Here is a 13,610-nt window from a genome sequence, read left to right on the forward strand (position 1 = left end):
AAATAGATCATCATTTGATGTAATACGTTTTACTCTCAACAATTGGCTTTTAGGGAGACCCTTAAAAACCCCCGGTGGATGGAAACTAGAAGGTCGCACTCAATTATTTTTGTCTGTGGGTTTAGTGTATAGTGACGTCACGAATTTATTCCCTGCTCGTTTAATGTTCACATCAAGAAAATGTAGCTGACTGTCATGTGCTTCAAAGGTAAACTTGATGGAATTGTGTAACACTGTTCAAATGATTGACAAACTGAGCCAAATTATCGAGACTACTCGTCCAAAGAAAGAACGGATCATCCACATATCTCATAAAGGAGTGGATGGCAAATTCTGGATGAGAAAAAATAAATGTTTTTTCGAAATTGTCCATGAATATGTTGGCATACGCTGGAGCCATGTTTGCCCCCATTGCGCAGCCCAGTAACTGTAAATAAATAACCTCCAGACCCCCAGCAACTAAAAGCCAGGATGCTAGGAAACCCATACTAGAAAACAATAAAAATTAATAACAGGGGTTCAAACTGCCCATATACATACCTCCCAACTGTCCCATTTTTAGAAGAAAGTCCCTCTTTTGACAGCTCAACCCGCAGTCCCTCGTTTCTACTGGAAAGTCCCGTTTGTCTCTGCAATGAACAGCCAGAAAAAGAAACAAAGTTTCTAACTTAATTGGCTTTTGGCAGAGAGCCCAGAACAGCCACAGCTACAGATGAGATAATTTTGTAACAATTTTGAGAAAAGCAAATACGTAATTGTAACAATATAAGATAATAGGTCCCTTGGGAGAAGTTAGATTCACAGCTTAAAGGGCAATTCACCTTCATTAGCAAAACTGTAACAACTGGAAAAAAACAGAAATATGTTCAAACTTTCATAACCTGCCAAATTGTGTAAAATGAACATGCTAATTCGGGGTGTGGCCACAAAAATGGGCGTGGTCAAAAAAATCACCACACTATGCGCACCAACTTTTTTGTCCCTCTTTTTATTTCCAAAATGTTGGGAGGTATCCTATGGGATGTAGGGTTGCCACCTTTTTTAAAATGTATTACCGGCTGCTGGGGGGCGGGGTCACAAAGGGGCGGGCCGTGATGTTATAAGGGGCAGGGCCGCGCCACCGTTGCTAGAAGAAGTAAAAGATTAGGTAAATTCCAGGGGATTGGGGGCAGGCCGAGGGCTCCTTTTAATGGTATTACAAATTTACCGGCAGCGGTAAATTTGTAATACCGGCCCTGGCCTTGGCAGGTATTTAACCGGCTAGGCCGCTAAAATACCGGCCGGGTGGCAACCCTAATGGGATGCAATGTGTCCCCAGTAACCCACCGTGCCCCACATGACAGCGTCAACCCAGAATTTAAAAAGAGAAAGCTGATTGATTGTAATCACAATTTACTTTTTTATTCCAACAAAAATGACATTAATCCATTGATTTATTTATATAAAATCCAAAAACTCCAGTTTAAGTCAAGGTGCAAGTTCCTCAGTAAAACTGATCCCTGTGGGGTCCGGCACTTTAAGGAATTTAAAGGGTAAGTGGAATCTATAACACAGACATAAGCTTGATTGCAGAATACAACAGTGTGAGTAAAGAATGACAATGTTTCTTATAGATCAGCAGTATTTCGGTTCTTCACAAGCAGTTCCGTATTTAACAACAGCCAGGGACGCTCAGCCAATCCCAGCAGTAGTAAATATTTTGATTGAGTACTGTGTGCCCAATCACAGCATCGAACGCTTCACTTCCGTAAGCGCAGATCAGCTGACTCGCACTCCCGTCCAATCGGAACAAATCAACACGCCTAGCGTCGACGTCCCTTACGCTTCCTTTATGCGGCCCAATCGGAACGCGGGGTTTTGTGACTCGCTGAAGCCCCGCCCATGATCTCCCTCTCGCGCGTTTGCCTTAGTTAAGATGGCGGCTCCCGGCTCTCTGTCCGCGTCTGGTTCAGCCATGCTGCATGGTCCGGTGGTGAAGGTTCATCCGGTGGTGTTGGCCGCCATCGTGGACAGTTTTGAGAGGAGAAACGAAGGAGCTGGACGGGTTATTGGAACCCTTTTGGGTAAGGGGAAGACGGGAGCCCGTGTGGGTGAAAAAGTGACGGGAGCCCGTGTGGGACATAAAGCGTTTCCTTGTTCATCCTGCTCAATATCTGCCTGGGACTGGGCCTGTTGGGATCAGAAGCAATTCAGGCCTTTGTATAATTATATCCTTGTTCTTATTCGAGTCACACAGAGAATTAACCCTTGTGTTTGTTTTCTCATTGCAGGAACCACTGACAAACACTCTGTGGAGGTGACAAACTGCTTCTCTGTCCCTCACAATGAGTCTGAGGATGAGGTTTGTGTCATTTTGGAGGGTCAGACCATTATTACTTGGGGGTGTTTGTGCTATTCTGTGCCCCTCCCCCGTATGTAGTGGAATCTTCCCTGACTATTATGTTCTGACTCTTAATGGGTTAGTTCACCTTTACGTTATCTTTCAGTATGTGATAGAACTGACAATTCCAAGCAACTTTCCAATTGGTCTTCATTGTTTAATTTTTATAGTTTTTGAAATATTTGCCTTCTGACTCTGCTCAGCTTTCAAATGGGGGTCGCTGACTCCCTTCTTAAAAAAAACAACAAATGCTCTGTAAGGCTACAACTGTATTAGGGAAGCACCAAGTCCAGAATTCGGCTTTTTTTCAGTGGGATTCAGCCAAACCGAATCCGTATCCTAATTTGCATATGTAAATTAGGGGCACGGGGGAAAATCATGTGACTTTTTGTCACAAAACAAGGAAGAAAAAATGTTTTTCACTTCCCATCGCTAATTTACATATGCAGATTAGGGTTCTGTATTCTGCCAAATCTTTTGTGAAGGGTTCGGCCAAATCCAAACTAGTGCAACCCTAAAATGTATTGTTATAGCGACTTTGTATTCCTCCTCTTTCTATTCAGGCCTCTCCTATTCATATTCCAATCTCGTATTGAAATCAATGGATGGTTGCTAGGGGAATTTGGAAATTGCAAACTGGAGAGCTGCTGAATAAAAAAACTAATTAACAAAACCACAAATGAAAACCAATTGCAAATTGTCTCCGAATATCCTTCTCTACATCCTACTAACAGTTAACTCAAACCCCTTTAACTAGGGATGCACTGAATCCACTATTTTGCATTCGGCCGAACCGAATCCTAGTTTTTATATGTAAATTAGGTGTTGGAAGGGGAAAACATTTTTTACTTCCTTGTTTTGTGACAAAAAGTCATGCAATTTCCCTCCCTGCCCCTAATTTACATATGCAAATTTGGATTTGGTTCGGCCGGGCAGAAGGAATCGGCCGAATCCTGGATCTCTACCTTTAACACAGAGTAGTGATGGGTGAATCTGAAAAAATTAGGGCAACTGCAGTGAAGCCTATGGGCGACACATTGTGAGACAAATTTTAGATTAGCATCAGTTTTTTTTGTTTTGTTTTTTTACCCATAAGTCTATTGCCATAATTTTTCTGGTGAAACTTGGTGAAAAATTTCATTCAGCGCTATATGGCACCTCTTTTCCTGGGTACATTGTTTTAGGAGTCAGAACCAACAGTGCAGAGTCAATAAACAATATAAACTAAAAGAGGCAGACAGATCCGGCTTACAGTAGCAGTGGCCTTTATACGTGAATTATAAATACCATTGGATATGTGAATGGAATGTGTAGTAGGCTGAGTTCCCCTTTAATCACTTACACGAGAGAATGTTGTTGCCCTGCTCATTGCTCAATGTTTCATCTCCTCTGTTATGACTCCAGGTGGCTGTTGACATGGAGTTTGCCAAGAACATGTACGAGCTGCATAAGAAAGTGACCTCTACTGAGCAGATTGTGGGCTGGTAAGTGACTCTTCTGTATTTGCCCATGTGTAGGGCAAGTAGTCACCCCATATACCTCCCCCCCCCCCTCCTTCAGCTCCATTGTCATTCACATATTGGGTTCCACGGAAAGGAATAATCGCTGCCATTATACTCCTGCAGCTTTGGAGCTGGGGGGGTAGGTAAGTGTTAAAGGAGAACTAAACCCTAAAAATTAACATGGCTTAAAATGTCCTATTTTATATAGTGAACTTATTGCACGAGGCTAAAGTTTGAGCTTGTCAATAGCAGCAATGATCCAGGACTTCAAACTTGTCCCAGGGGGTCACCATCTTGGAAAGTGTCTGTGACACTCACATGCTCAGTGGGCTCTGATTGGCTGTTGAGAAGCTAAGCTTAGGGCTCGTCACTAATTATCCAGCAGAAAATGAGCTTCCCTGGCTGTAATATAAGTTGATGCTACAGGTTTGCTGATTATTCAATTCTGATGCTAATTGCACTGGTTTCTGTGCTGCCATGTAGTAATTATGTGTATTAATTACTAATCAGCCTTATATTGTGACATTTCTATTCTATGTGTACTGTATATTGTGAGTGGCTCCCTAAGCTCAGTAAGTGACAGCAGCACAGAGCATGTGCAGTGAATCAGCAGAAAAGAAGATGGGGAGCTACTGGGGCATCTTTGGAGACACAGATCTTTACTGCTAAAGGGCTGTGGTTGCCTTGGGCTGGTACAGAAGCACAAAACATCATGTACAACATTTCTAGCTACTTCTTTAGTTAGGCTTTAGTTCTCCATTAACTGCAGCCATTGGTTAGGCCTGACCAATACTTTTAGGGTTTTTACTGGTACCTTTCCCCATTGTAAGTCACAGTGTAATGTCCCTCCCTAATCTCACAGAAGTCTGATGAGCAAAGTGAAATTACTTCTGGCTTTACCATTAAACATTAGATTAAACCTAAAACACAAATCTATATATTTCAGGAGTTTGAGTCCCTTCAAACTATATCAGTGAGGACACCCCACCCCCCAGTCACTGGTACCTAATCTGTATGTACTTCTTGTATCAGGTACGCCACAGGAAATGACATCACAGAGCACTCGGTTCTCATCCACGAGTATTACAGCCGCGAGGCCACTAATCCCATTCACATGACGTTGGACACCAGCCTGCAGGGCAGCCGCATGAATATAAAGGCCTATATCAGGTACAATGGATCCTCAGGCCCCGCCCTCCTGTACATATTCACGTTCTATTGGCTGAATGTCCCTGTCTTTCTTACAGCACCCCAATGGGAGTTCCCGGTAAAACGATGGGCATCATGTTCACCCCTCTCACTGTGCAGTACGTCTACTACGACACGGAGAGGATTGGAGGTGAGAAGGGAAGGGGGCGGAGAAAGGGACTGTCGCTAGGGGAACACTGTAATGTTATGGGCTAATAGACTTGTCAAGGTAGATTGGCAGCCTCCCTGCTGCAGGGATCCACAGAATCAGGTTTTTGGAGCCCCACCCACAGCTGAGACTGTTGCTGCTCTCCAGCCAATAACTGATTAATAGAGAGCCCTGTGTTCTGACCTCTGACCCAGCACATGACTTGTAGGTTTATTAACCTGAATCTGACCAACATTTATCTGTCTTTTTCAAAGTGGATCTGATCACAAAAACCAGCTCCAACCCCACCCGCTCCATTGGACTCGCCAGTGACCTCCAGCAGGTGGGGGTGGCGGCTAACAGACTGCAGGACTCGCTGAGCACCGTGCTACAGTATGCCGAGGATGTGCTGGTGAGTGCAGCTCTTCTACACCCTGGCCAGAGTCCTAGACCCCCCTGGCCAGAGTCCTAGACCCCCCTGGCCTCGCGGCTGAGTCCTAGACCCCCCTGAACCAAGTCCTAACATGTTTGTGTCTTTGCTCTCTGAAAGTCGGGGAAGGTGACGGCAGACAACACAGTCGGTCGCTTCCTGATGGATCTGGTGAATCAGGTGCCCAAGATTGAGCCGGAAGACTTTGAGTCCATGTTGAACAGCAACATTAATGTAAGTATGACCCTCATTCCCACAATGCACTGCAGGCTCATTCTACAGACTGTACAAGGCTAGTGAGACCTGGTGGGGTTTATTCTGCTTCTCATTGTTTCCTTTGTTCCCATTCAGGATCTTCTGATGGTCACTTACCTGGCCAACCTGACCCAGTCCCAGATCGCTCTGAACGAGAAACTCCTCAACCTGTAACCCCTTCCCTCCCGACCTCAGGACTCGTCCCGTCCCGTTTACTTGGACTTTACTGACTGGCGTACGTTGAATTTCACTATGGAAGGGACAACATCAGCCCAATAGTGAAGATAATCTGCTTTTTGGTGCAATCGGAGCGACGCAGGAGACTTTCTATTAAATTATATTCCCATTGGATTTTCCGGCTCAGCAGACACACATCTAAGTCTGCCCCTGTATATCCCATTATGTTACACTCTCTCTATTCACATTCCCAGGCAACAGTCTCTAACATGTATTTTGTGGAATGAGAAATAAATTGCAAAACCATTTTCATCTTATTGATCTTTTCTTTTTAATTTATTTCTATATGCTGGGGGGGGGGCACTGAACTCCTGCCCAGGGCTCATTTGTGTCGTATCTTCAGTGGGTGGGGGTTGCCATATTGTAAATCTTTCCCTTGATAAAATCCTTCTTGTGTATTTGTATCTACTATAAGTGGGAGCTGCCATACAGTAAGAGGGAGCACTTTATTCAGTAGGTAGTGGCACTAAGTATAAATCGACTATTCCTATATATGTCTGTCTATATATACGTCTGTCTATATATATATATATATATATACGTCTGTCTATATGATCCTACAACTGCCATTATCCCTACAGTGGATGTTATTACTCTGGAGGGCTGTGTGGCAATTGGCTCTACACTTCACCATTATCAGAAACGGAGTGCTGCAAAGTTTAACCACTAGATGGCAGCAGAGGGAGATCACATTTTTAGTTGTAAGACAATTGCTCCATGTGGAATCTATAAGAATGTAGGGAAGGGAGTGAGTGATACTGGCAGAGGGGTAAGTAAGTGTCTATATTGGCTCTAGGCTGCTGTTTGGGTAGATACATGGCAGCTGAGTCACTGGGGCTATTTATAAACATTGGGCAAATTTGCACCTGGGCAGTAACCTATGGCAACCAATCAGATTGCTTTCAGTGTTCAACACTGGTACAGCTGGCTGAAAGAAAGCTAATCACTGATTGGTTGCTATGTGTTACTGCCCTGGTGCAAAATTGCTCTATTTGTTTATAAATGAGGCCAATAATGCGCTGCTTACACCCTCCTGCCCCATCCTCACTCTTCTACCAGTCACTGGCATCTCCAATTAACCCGCCAAACATCTGGCAAGGATTGGGCTTCAAAAACCAGAACCAGACTTTAGATCCTGGCCCACTATAAGACAATAATCAGACTTCAGAGAACCCAGTAAGCTTTGGACAACCAAAGTCTGGCCTCCCACTCAGTGTCGCCATGAGAAGTCACGGGGCCCCGCACAACAACATTTTCTGGGTCCCAAGCCCCACCCACAGTTAAAAGGCCACACAGACAGCGCTAAAAACGGTAACCCCCCCACACACACACACGTTATAAAAAGCCATTGATGGTCCGGACCCCCTTATAATTTAAAAAAAAAAAAACTGGCCAGGGCCCCCATAAAAGTTTTTTAAAAAAAATCTTTGGTGGTCAGGGCCCCCCTAACAAGTTAAAAAGAAACATTGGGGCCCCAGAGAATATAAAAACAGTGGCGGGGGCCTATAGAGTATTAAAATAATACATTGGGGCCAGGGGTTTAATAAAATGGAAAAAAAACACACATTGGTGTTCAGTGGAATTGAACTTGCGGCTTCAGGACTTCAACTTTGCCTCTGTTCTTGGCTTCAGGACTTACAGACAGAGTTACGGGACTTTGGCGCTGTAAAGGGGGGCCCGGCTATTATGAAAAGTGCAGCACAGTCGGCCCCCCTTTAGGCCTGGGACAATAGTACCCCCTGATGGTGGCCCTGCAGACCCGGGCTGAGAGTGGAGCAGTCCAGTATGGCCGTACACTACAGCGCTAACTATGGGGCACATACTGATACACCCCAAACAACTTCACAGTTGGAATATTCCTAAAGCTTTTAAATAGAAAACAATGGGAAGGTTTAAACTGGCACCCCCGTGTCTCCTCAATGGTATCCCCTTTCCAGTGCTGAGGGGGATTGTGGGAATGTTTGAGAAATGATACGTTGGCTCCCATAGGGCAGAGATGTGTCCTGTACCCCCTATAGCAAATGCTAAGGATATGAGATGTATGTAAGAGAAATACTGCTGCTGAGCTGCAGGGGGCGCTGTCACACAGGCGCTGGCTCACAGCATAACAAGTAAAATAAATGGCTTGAAAAAGCTGCTGGCTGTGCCCTTGCGCATGTGAGCTTGCAATCAAAATGTGACTCACAATGCTGTGCAGCTGGGGGGGTACAACAACAGCTCCAAGCATCTCCTAACAGATGAAGCAAAAGCTATAGCTTCCCACCATCATGTTTTTTGGGTGTATAATTATATATATATATATTTTGCACAAATCCTGCATGTAGAGAGACATGATGTCTGGTGAGTTTAATAGAGTGAGCTCTAATACATCTTCTAGGCAAAAGGAGCCCCCCTATAAGATATATTGGATCTAACTGTCAATGACTATCTGACACCCATTTAAAATCACCAGACATCATGTCTCTCTACATGCAGAATTTGTGCAAAAGGCAGTTATTTTGTTACATTTTGTTTGTACTGGAATCAGTTATTTGAGTGAGCTCTAATACATCTGCTAGGAAAGGAGCCTCCCTATAAGATATATTGGATGTAACTGTCAATGAATATCTGACACCCAACTGCTGCATGAAGAGAGAATGAAGAGAAACAGATGCTGAGAGAGGAATAGTGAACATAAACTTGATTATTTCAGAAACAATGCAGAATATTTAATTGATTGTATTTAGAAAGTTTTTTATTTCAGTATGCTGAACATACATTAAATTATTTTTGTGATAGTTCCCCTTTAAGGGGAAGTATTCTTTCAGACAGACTCCCATGAGTCCTTGCCCTTTGGTCTCCACACTTTGAGATCATAACTGGTCTATTAATGGTTTCAGGCTTCAGGAAATACAGACAGCGTGAGGGACAGCAGTCAGGACAAGCAGGATCCTCCTCTAGAAGAAAGCATTGAAGGATAAGTAAACCTTTAAAATAAGTGAATGTAAGCATTTTTGCAATGTACATTCATTATTTATTTATTTCTCATTCCAAGATATTAAAGGATACATGTACTCCTATTCCTAAGCAGAAGAACATCAGCCTCTTTCTTTCTCCTGACAACTTCCTTGACTACTTGCTGGTCAGACTGGTGGGAAACTGACCAGCAGGTGGCGCTGTTGTAACAAAATTCATTCATATTAACAGTACATGTATCCCTTAATATCTTGGAATAAAAACAAAATAAATAATGAATGTAAATGACAAAAGTGCTTAGAATAGCCCCCTCCTCAATTTTACATTCACATTCACTTTAAAGGTTTACTTATCCTTTAATAAAACATCCTCATAATGAATGGAGTCTAATAGCCCTAAAAGCCAGAGATCATCAATCCAGGCCCCCAAAGTCAAAGAGAGACCCCAGTAAGAGAGGAGCCATAATGGTGGGTCGGTCCTGCTAATTCACATGCTGAAATGTAACACTGGTGATTCCTCAAAGCAAATAAATAGAAATGATTCCACTCCCTGGAGTCTTCACTGATCCTACTCCTCTCTTCTCATTGGTTCACACCAGCTTTATCTTCTGTCATTGGTTCATCTTCACTGAAACCAGTTTCAGCTATAGGGGCAGGTTATTTGTTTCCCATAAATGGAAATAAAGATGATTTGTGGCACTGGCAAGTAGAGTTGCCACCTATTCTGGAATAAAATACCAGCCTTCCTATATATTTATCTTTATTCCCTATTAATAACATTGGGATCACTGACCTTCCTATATATTTATCTTTATTCCTATTAATAACATTGGGATCATATCACTGACCTTCCTATATATTTATCTTAATTCCCTATTAATAACATTGGGATCATATCACTGACCTTCCTATATATTTATCTTTATTCCCTATTAATAACATTGGGATCACTGACCTCCTATATATTTATCTTAATTCCCTATTAATAACATTGGGATCACTGACCTCCTATATATTTATCTTTATTCCCTATTAATAACATTGGGATCATATCACTGACCTTCCTATATATTTATCTTATTCCCTATTAATAACATTGGGATCACTGACCTTCCTATATATTTATCTTTATTCCTATTAATAACATTGGGATCACTGAACCTTCCTATATATTTATCTTTATTCCCTATTAATAACATTGGGATCACTGACCTTCCTATATATTTATCTTTATTCCCTATTAATACATTGGGATCACTGACCTTCCTATATATTTATCTTTATTCCCTATTAATAACATTGGGATCACTGACCTTCACTATATATTTATCTTTATTCCCTATTAATAACATTGGGATCACTGAACCTTCCTATATATTTATCTTTATTCCCTATTAATAACATTGGGATCACTGACCTTCCTATATATTTATCTTTATTCCCTATTAATAACATTGGGATCACTGACCTTCCTATATATTTATCTTTATTCCCTATTAATAACATTGGGATCACTGACCTTCCTATATATTTATCTTATTCCCTATTAATAACATGGGATCACTGGCCTTCCTATATATTTATCTTTAATTCCCTATTAATAACATTGGGATCACTGACCTTCCTATATATTTTATCTTAATTCCCTATTAATAACATTGGGATCACTGACCTTCCTATATATTTATCTTTATTCCCTATTAATAACATTGGGATCACTGACCTTCCTATATATTTATCTTTATTCCCTATTAATAACATTGGGATCACTGACCTTCCTATATATTTATCTTTATTCCCTATTAATAACATTGGGATCACTGGCCTTCCTATAGATTTATCTTTATTCCCTATTAATAACATGCCTGGGGTTTTCTGGATGATCTTTCCATAATTTGGATCCTTATACCTTAAAGGGGTTGTTCACGTTTAAATTAACTGTTAGTATTATGTAGAAAGTAGGGATGCACCGAATCCAGGATTCAGTTCGGAATTCGGCCTTTTTCAGCAGGAACCGGATTCGACCGAATTCTTCTGCCCGGTTGAACCGAATCCGAATTTGCATATGTAAATTAGGGGCAGGGAGGGAAATCCCGTGACTTTTTGTCACAAAACAAGAAAGTAAAGTATTTTTCCCCTTCCCATCCCTAATTTGCATATGCAAATTAGGATTCAATTTCAGTTTGGTATTCGGCCAAATTTTTCGCAAAGGATTCGGTGGTTCGGCCGAATCCAAAATAGTGGATTCGGTGCCTGCCTAGTTTATGGTACTCCCAGAGAGTAATAAAATAACTCCCAGAGATAATAAAATAATATTTTAACTTTAAGTAAATTTTCAGTAAACTTGGGTGTGAGTCCCGCATGTAATTGTGCAGCCAATCCAGAGGCAACATCTCAGCAGTGGGAGACGTTACATGCGGTCGCATTCCATTGACTGACAAGAACTTCATTTATCCCCTGAAACTGGTGGTGTCTCCCCGTGGGGCAGCACAAAAATGGCACTTTTATTTAAAGAATAACATTTTATTGAATTATACAGTTTTATTTTTCCTTTCTTTTATTAGTCCAAAAAAGAAAAAAAGTAATTAAAGTGCAAGTTTAAGAACTCGCAGATATTGCGTGTAGATTTAAGCGCTTGGTAACGTTCCTGGCCAAATATATAGAAGAAAAGCAATGTGTATTATCCCTCCAACTCCACCCAGTGATACAGAAAGTAATAGGAAGTTTAGCCGAGGTTTTATGCCGTTAGCTCTGCAGCTCACTGGGATCTACATTATATACTACGGACAGATTTATCAAGGGCCGAATTAAAAATTCTAAATTCGAATTTTCGTGTTTTTTTATGGTCAACACTGTCAACTTCAATTCTATTTAAACAAGCAATTCGGCAGGTTTTAGGCGGCGAATAGTTGCATTTGAGTTCTTAAAGGGCCAGAGTATGATAAATCATGAAAATTTTATTCAATTTTTAAAAAAAATCATACTCTGGCCCTTTAAGAACTCAAATGCAACTATTCGCCGCCTAAAACCTGCCGAATTGCTTGTTTAAGTCAACGGGAGAGGTCCAGGGATCAATTGGAGTCGTTTGCAGCTTTCCTGACATTCGTGGTTTTTTATCACCCGACTTTGAAAAAAAATTTTTTTTATACATCTCCATAGGTCAAATTTTGAGTTTAACAGAGTTTTAAAGAAAAAAACCTCGAATGAATTCGAAATTTGAGCCTTCATAAATGTGTCTCTCGTTGTTACCAGATTATAACTCCCAGAATTCCCAGCTGGGGCTTCTACAGTAGAAGTCTGGCAGAAGAATCTGATTGGTTGCTGATATCTATGGAGCAATATGTTGCACAGGATTAGTTGTATTACTGATATACCGTAGAGCAATGTATCTGGTCTGTATTACAATATCCACAGTGATACATATACATCTCTGCTGCCCTTTGCACTTACCCCCACAGAGGCTGCGGCATCTGAAGGAATTCGCCTGGCGTCCTACTCGTTGTTCAGACAAGGACAAGCATTGTGCGGCCCTGCAGAGCTCACACTCACACACACACACACTCAACACAACAAATATCTGCTATCCCTTTTGTTCCAATCTGTGAGACAAATGCACATTCACACCAGGGGCCCATATATAGGAGATCTGTTTAACGATAACAAAAACGTCTGCACATCTATATAAAGTCTTTTCTGTCTGCCTAAACCCCTGTAGTTGAATGTAGGAGTCCTAAATCAGACTGCCTGACTTTAAAGGGATACTGTCATGGGAAAACATGTTTTTTTTTCAAAATGAATCAGTTAATAGTGCTGCTCCAGCAGAATTCTGCACTGAAATCCATTTCTCAAAAGAGCAAACAGATTTTTTTATATTTAATTTTGAAATCTGACATGGGACTAGACATATTGTCAGTTTCCCAGCTGCCCCTGGTCATGTGACTTGTGCTCTGATAAACTTCTGTCACTCTTTACTGCAAGTTGGAGTGATATCACCCCCCTCCTTTCCCCTCCCCCCCTAACAAAAGAACAATGGGAAGGTAACCAGATAGCAGCTCCCTAACACAAGATAACAGCTGCCTGGTAGATCTAAGAACAGCACTCAATAGTAAAATCCAGGTCCCACTGAGACACATTGAAGCTGGCCGTAGACGCAAAGATTCCATTGACTCGAACAATTTTCGGATCGTGTGTGGAGAGTCCCGACATCTGTCGTGCCATGCCGATCGGTCGTTCAGTCGATTGGACAGGTTAGAAATTTCTGTCGGCTTCTGATATCTGTGTGTGTGTGTATTGCCGATCGGACGAGCTCACTGGGAGACTGTCACTAGCTTTTGTCGGACATTACTTTTGTATGATTGCTGTCAGAGGCAGAACATCGGCTGATCTGTTCTTTTACTACTTTATTTGATCTGAAAGGTTAGTGGCAGGTCGGGAGATGGGGAAGTCCAGATCTGAACAATCGGATCTTTGCATGTATGGGCAGCTTTAGTTATATAAAGGACGAGAGATAACAGCT

At 41.8% G+C, this 13,610-nt stretch overlaps 1 protein-coding gene across 1 annotated transcript; it reads left to right on the plus strand.

Moving 5' to 3' along the window:
• Positions 1 to 1,879: 1,879 nt before the first annotated feature.
• Positions 1,880 to 6,397, plus strand: eif3f.S (eukaryotic translation initiation factor 3 subunit F S homeolog). Its single transcript, XM_018233522.2, has 8 exons — positions 1,880 to 2,063; positions 2,271 to 2,341; positions 3,785 to 3,864; positions 4,915 to 5,052; positions 5,130 to 5,221; positions 5,494 to 5,630; positions 5,769 to 5,882; positions 6,000 to 6,397. Exons 1-8 carry the CDS (start codon positions 1,916 to 1,918, stop codon positions 6,075 to 6,077), a joined length of 858 nt encoding a protein of 285 aa, XP_018089011.1. The 5' UTR covers positions 1,880 to 1,915; the 3' UTR covers positions 6,078 to 6,397.
• Positions 6,398 to 13,610: the final 7,213 nt, after the last annotated feature.

Source organism: Xenopus laevis, chromosome 8S, assembly GCF_017654675.1.
Source record: "Xenopus laevis strain J_2021 chromosome 8S, Xenopus_laevis_v10.1, whole genome shotgun sequence".
NCBI classification, from domain to species: domain Eukaryota; kingdom Metazoa; phylum Chordata; class Amphibia; order Anura; family Pipidae; genus Xenopus; species Xenopus laevis.

Coding starts and splice junctions, on each gene's coding strand:
- eif3f.S (XM_018233522.2), top strand. CDS start 1,916: ATGGCGGCTCCCGGCTCTCTGTCCGCGTCTGGTTCAGCCATGCTGCAT. Junction 5,631..5,768: donor AGTATGCCGAGGATGTGCTG/GTGAGTGCAGCT, acceptor GCTCTCTGAAAG/TCGGGGAAGGTGACGGCAGA. Junction 5,883..5,999: donor TGTTGAACAGCAACATTAAT/GTAAGTATGACC, acceptor GTTCCCATTCAG/GATCTTCTGATGGTCACTTA.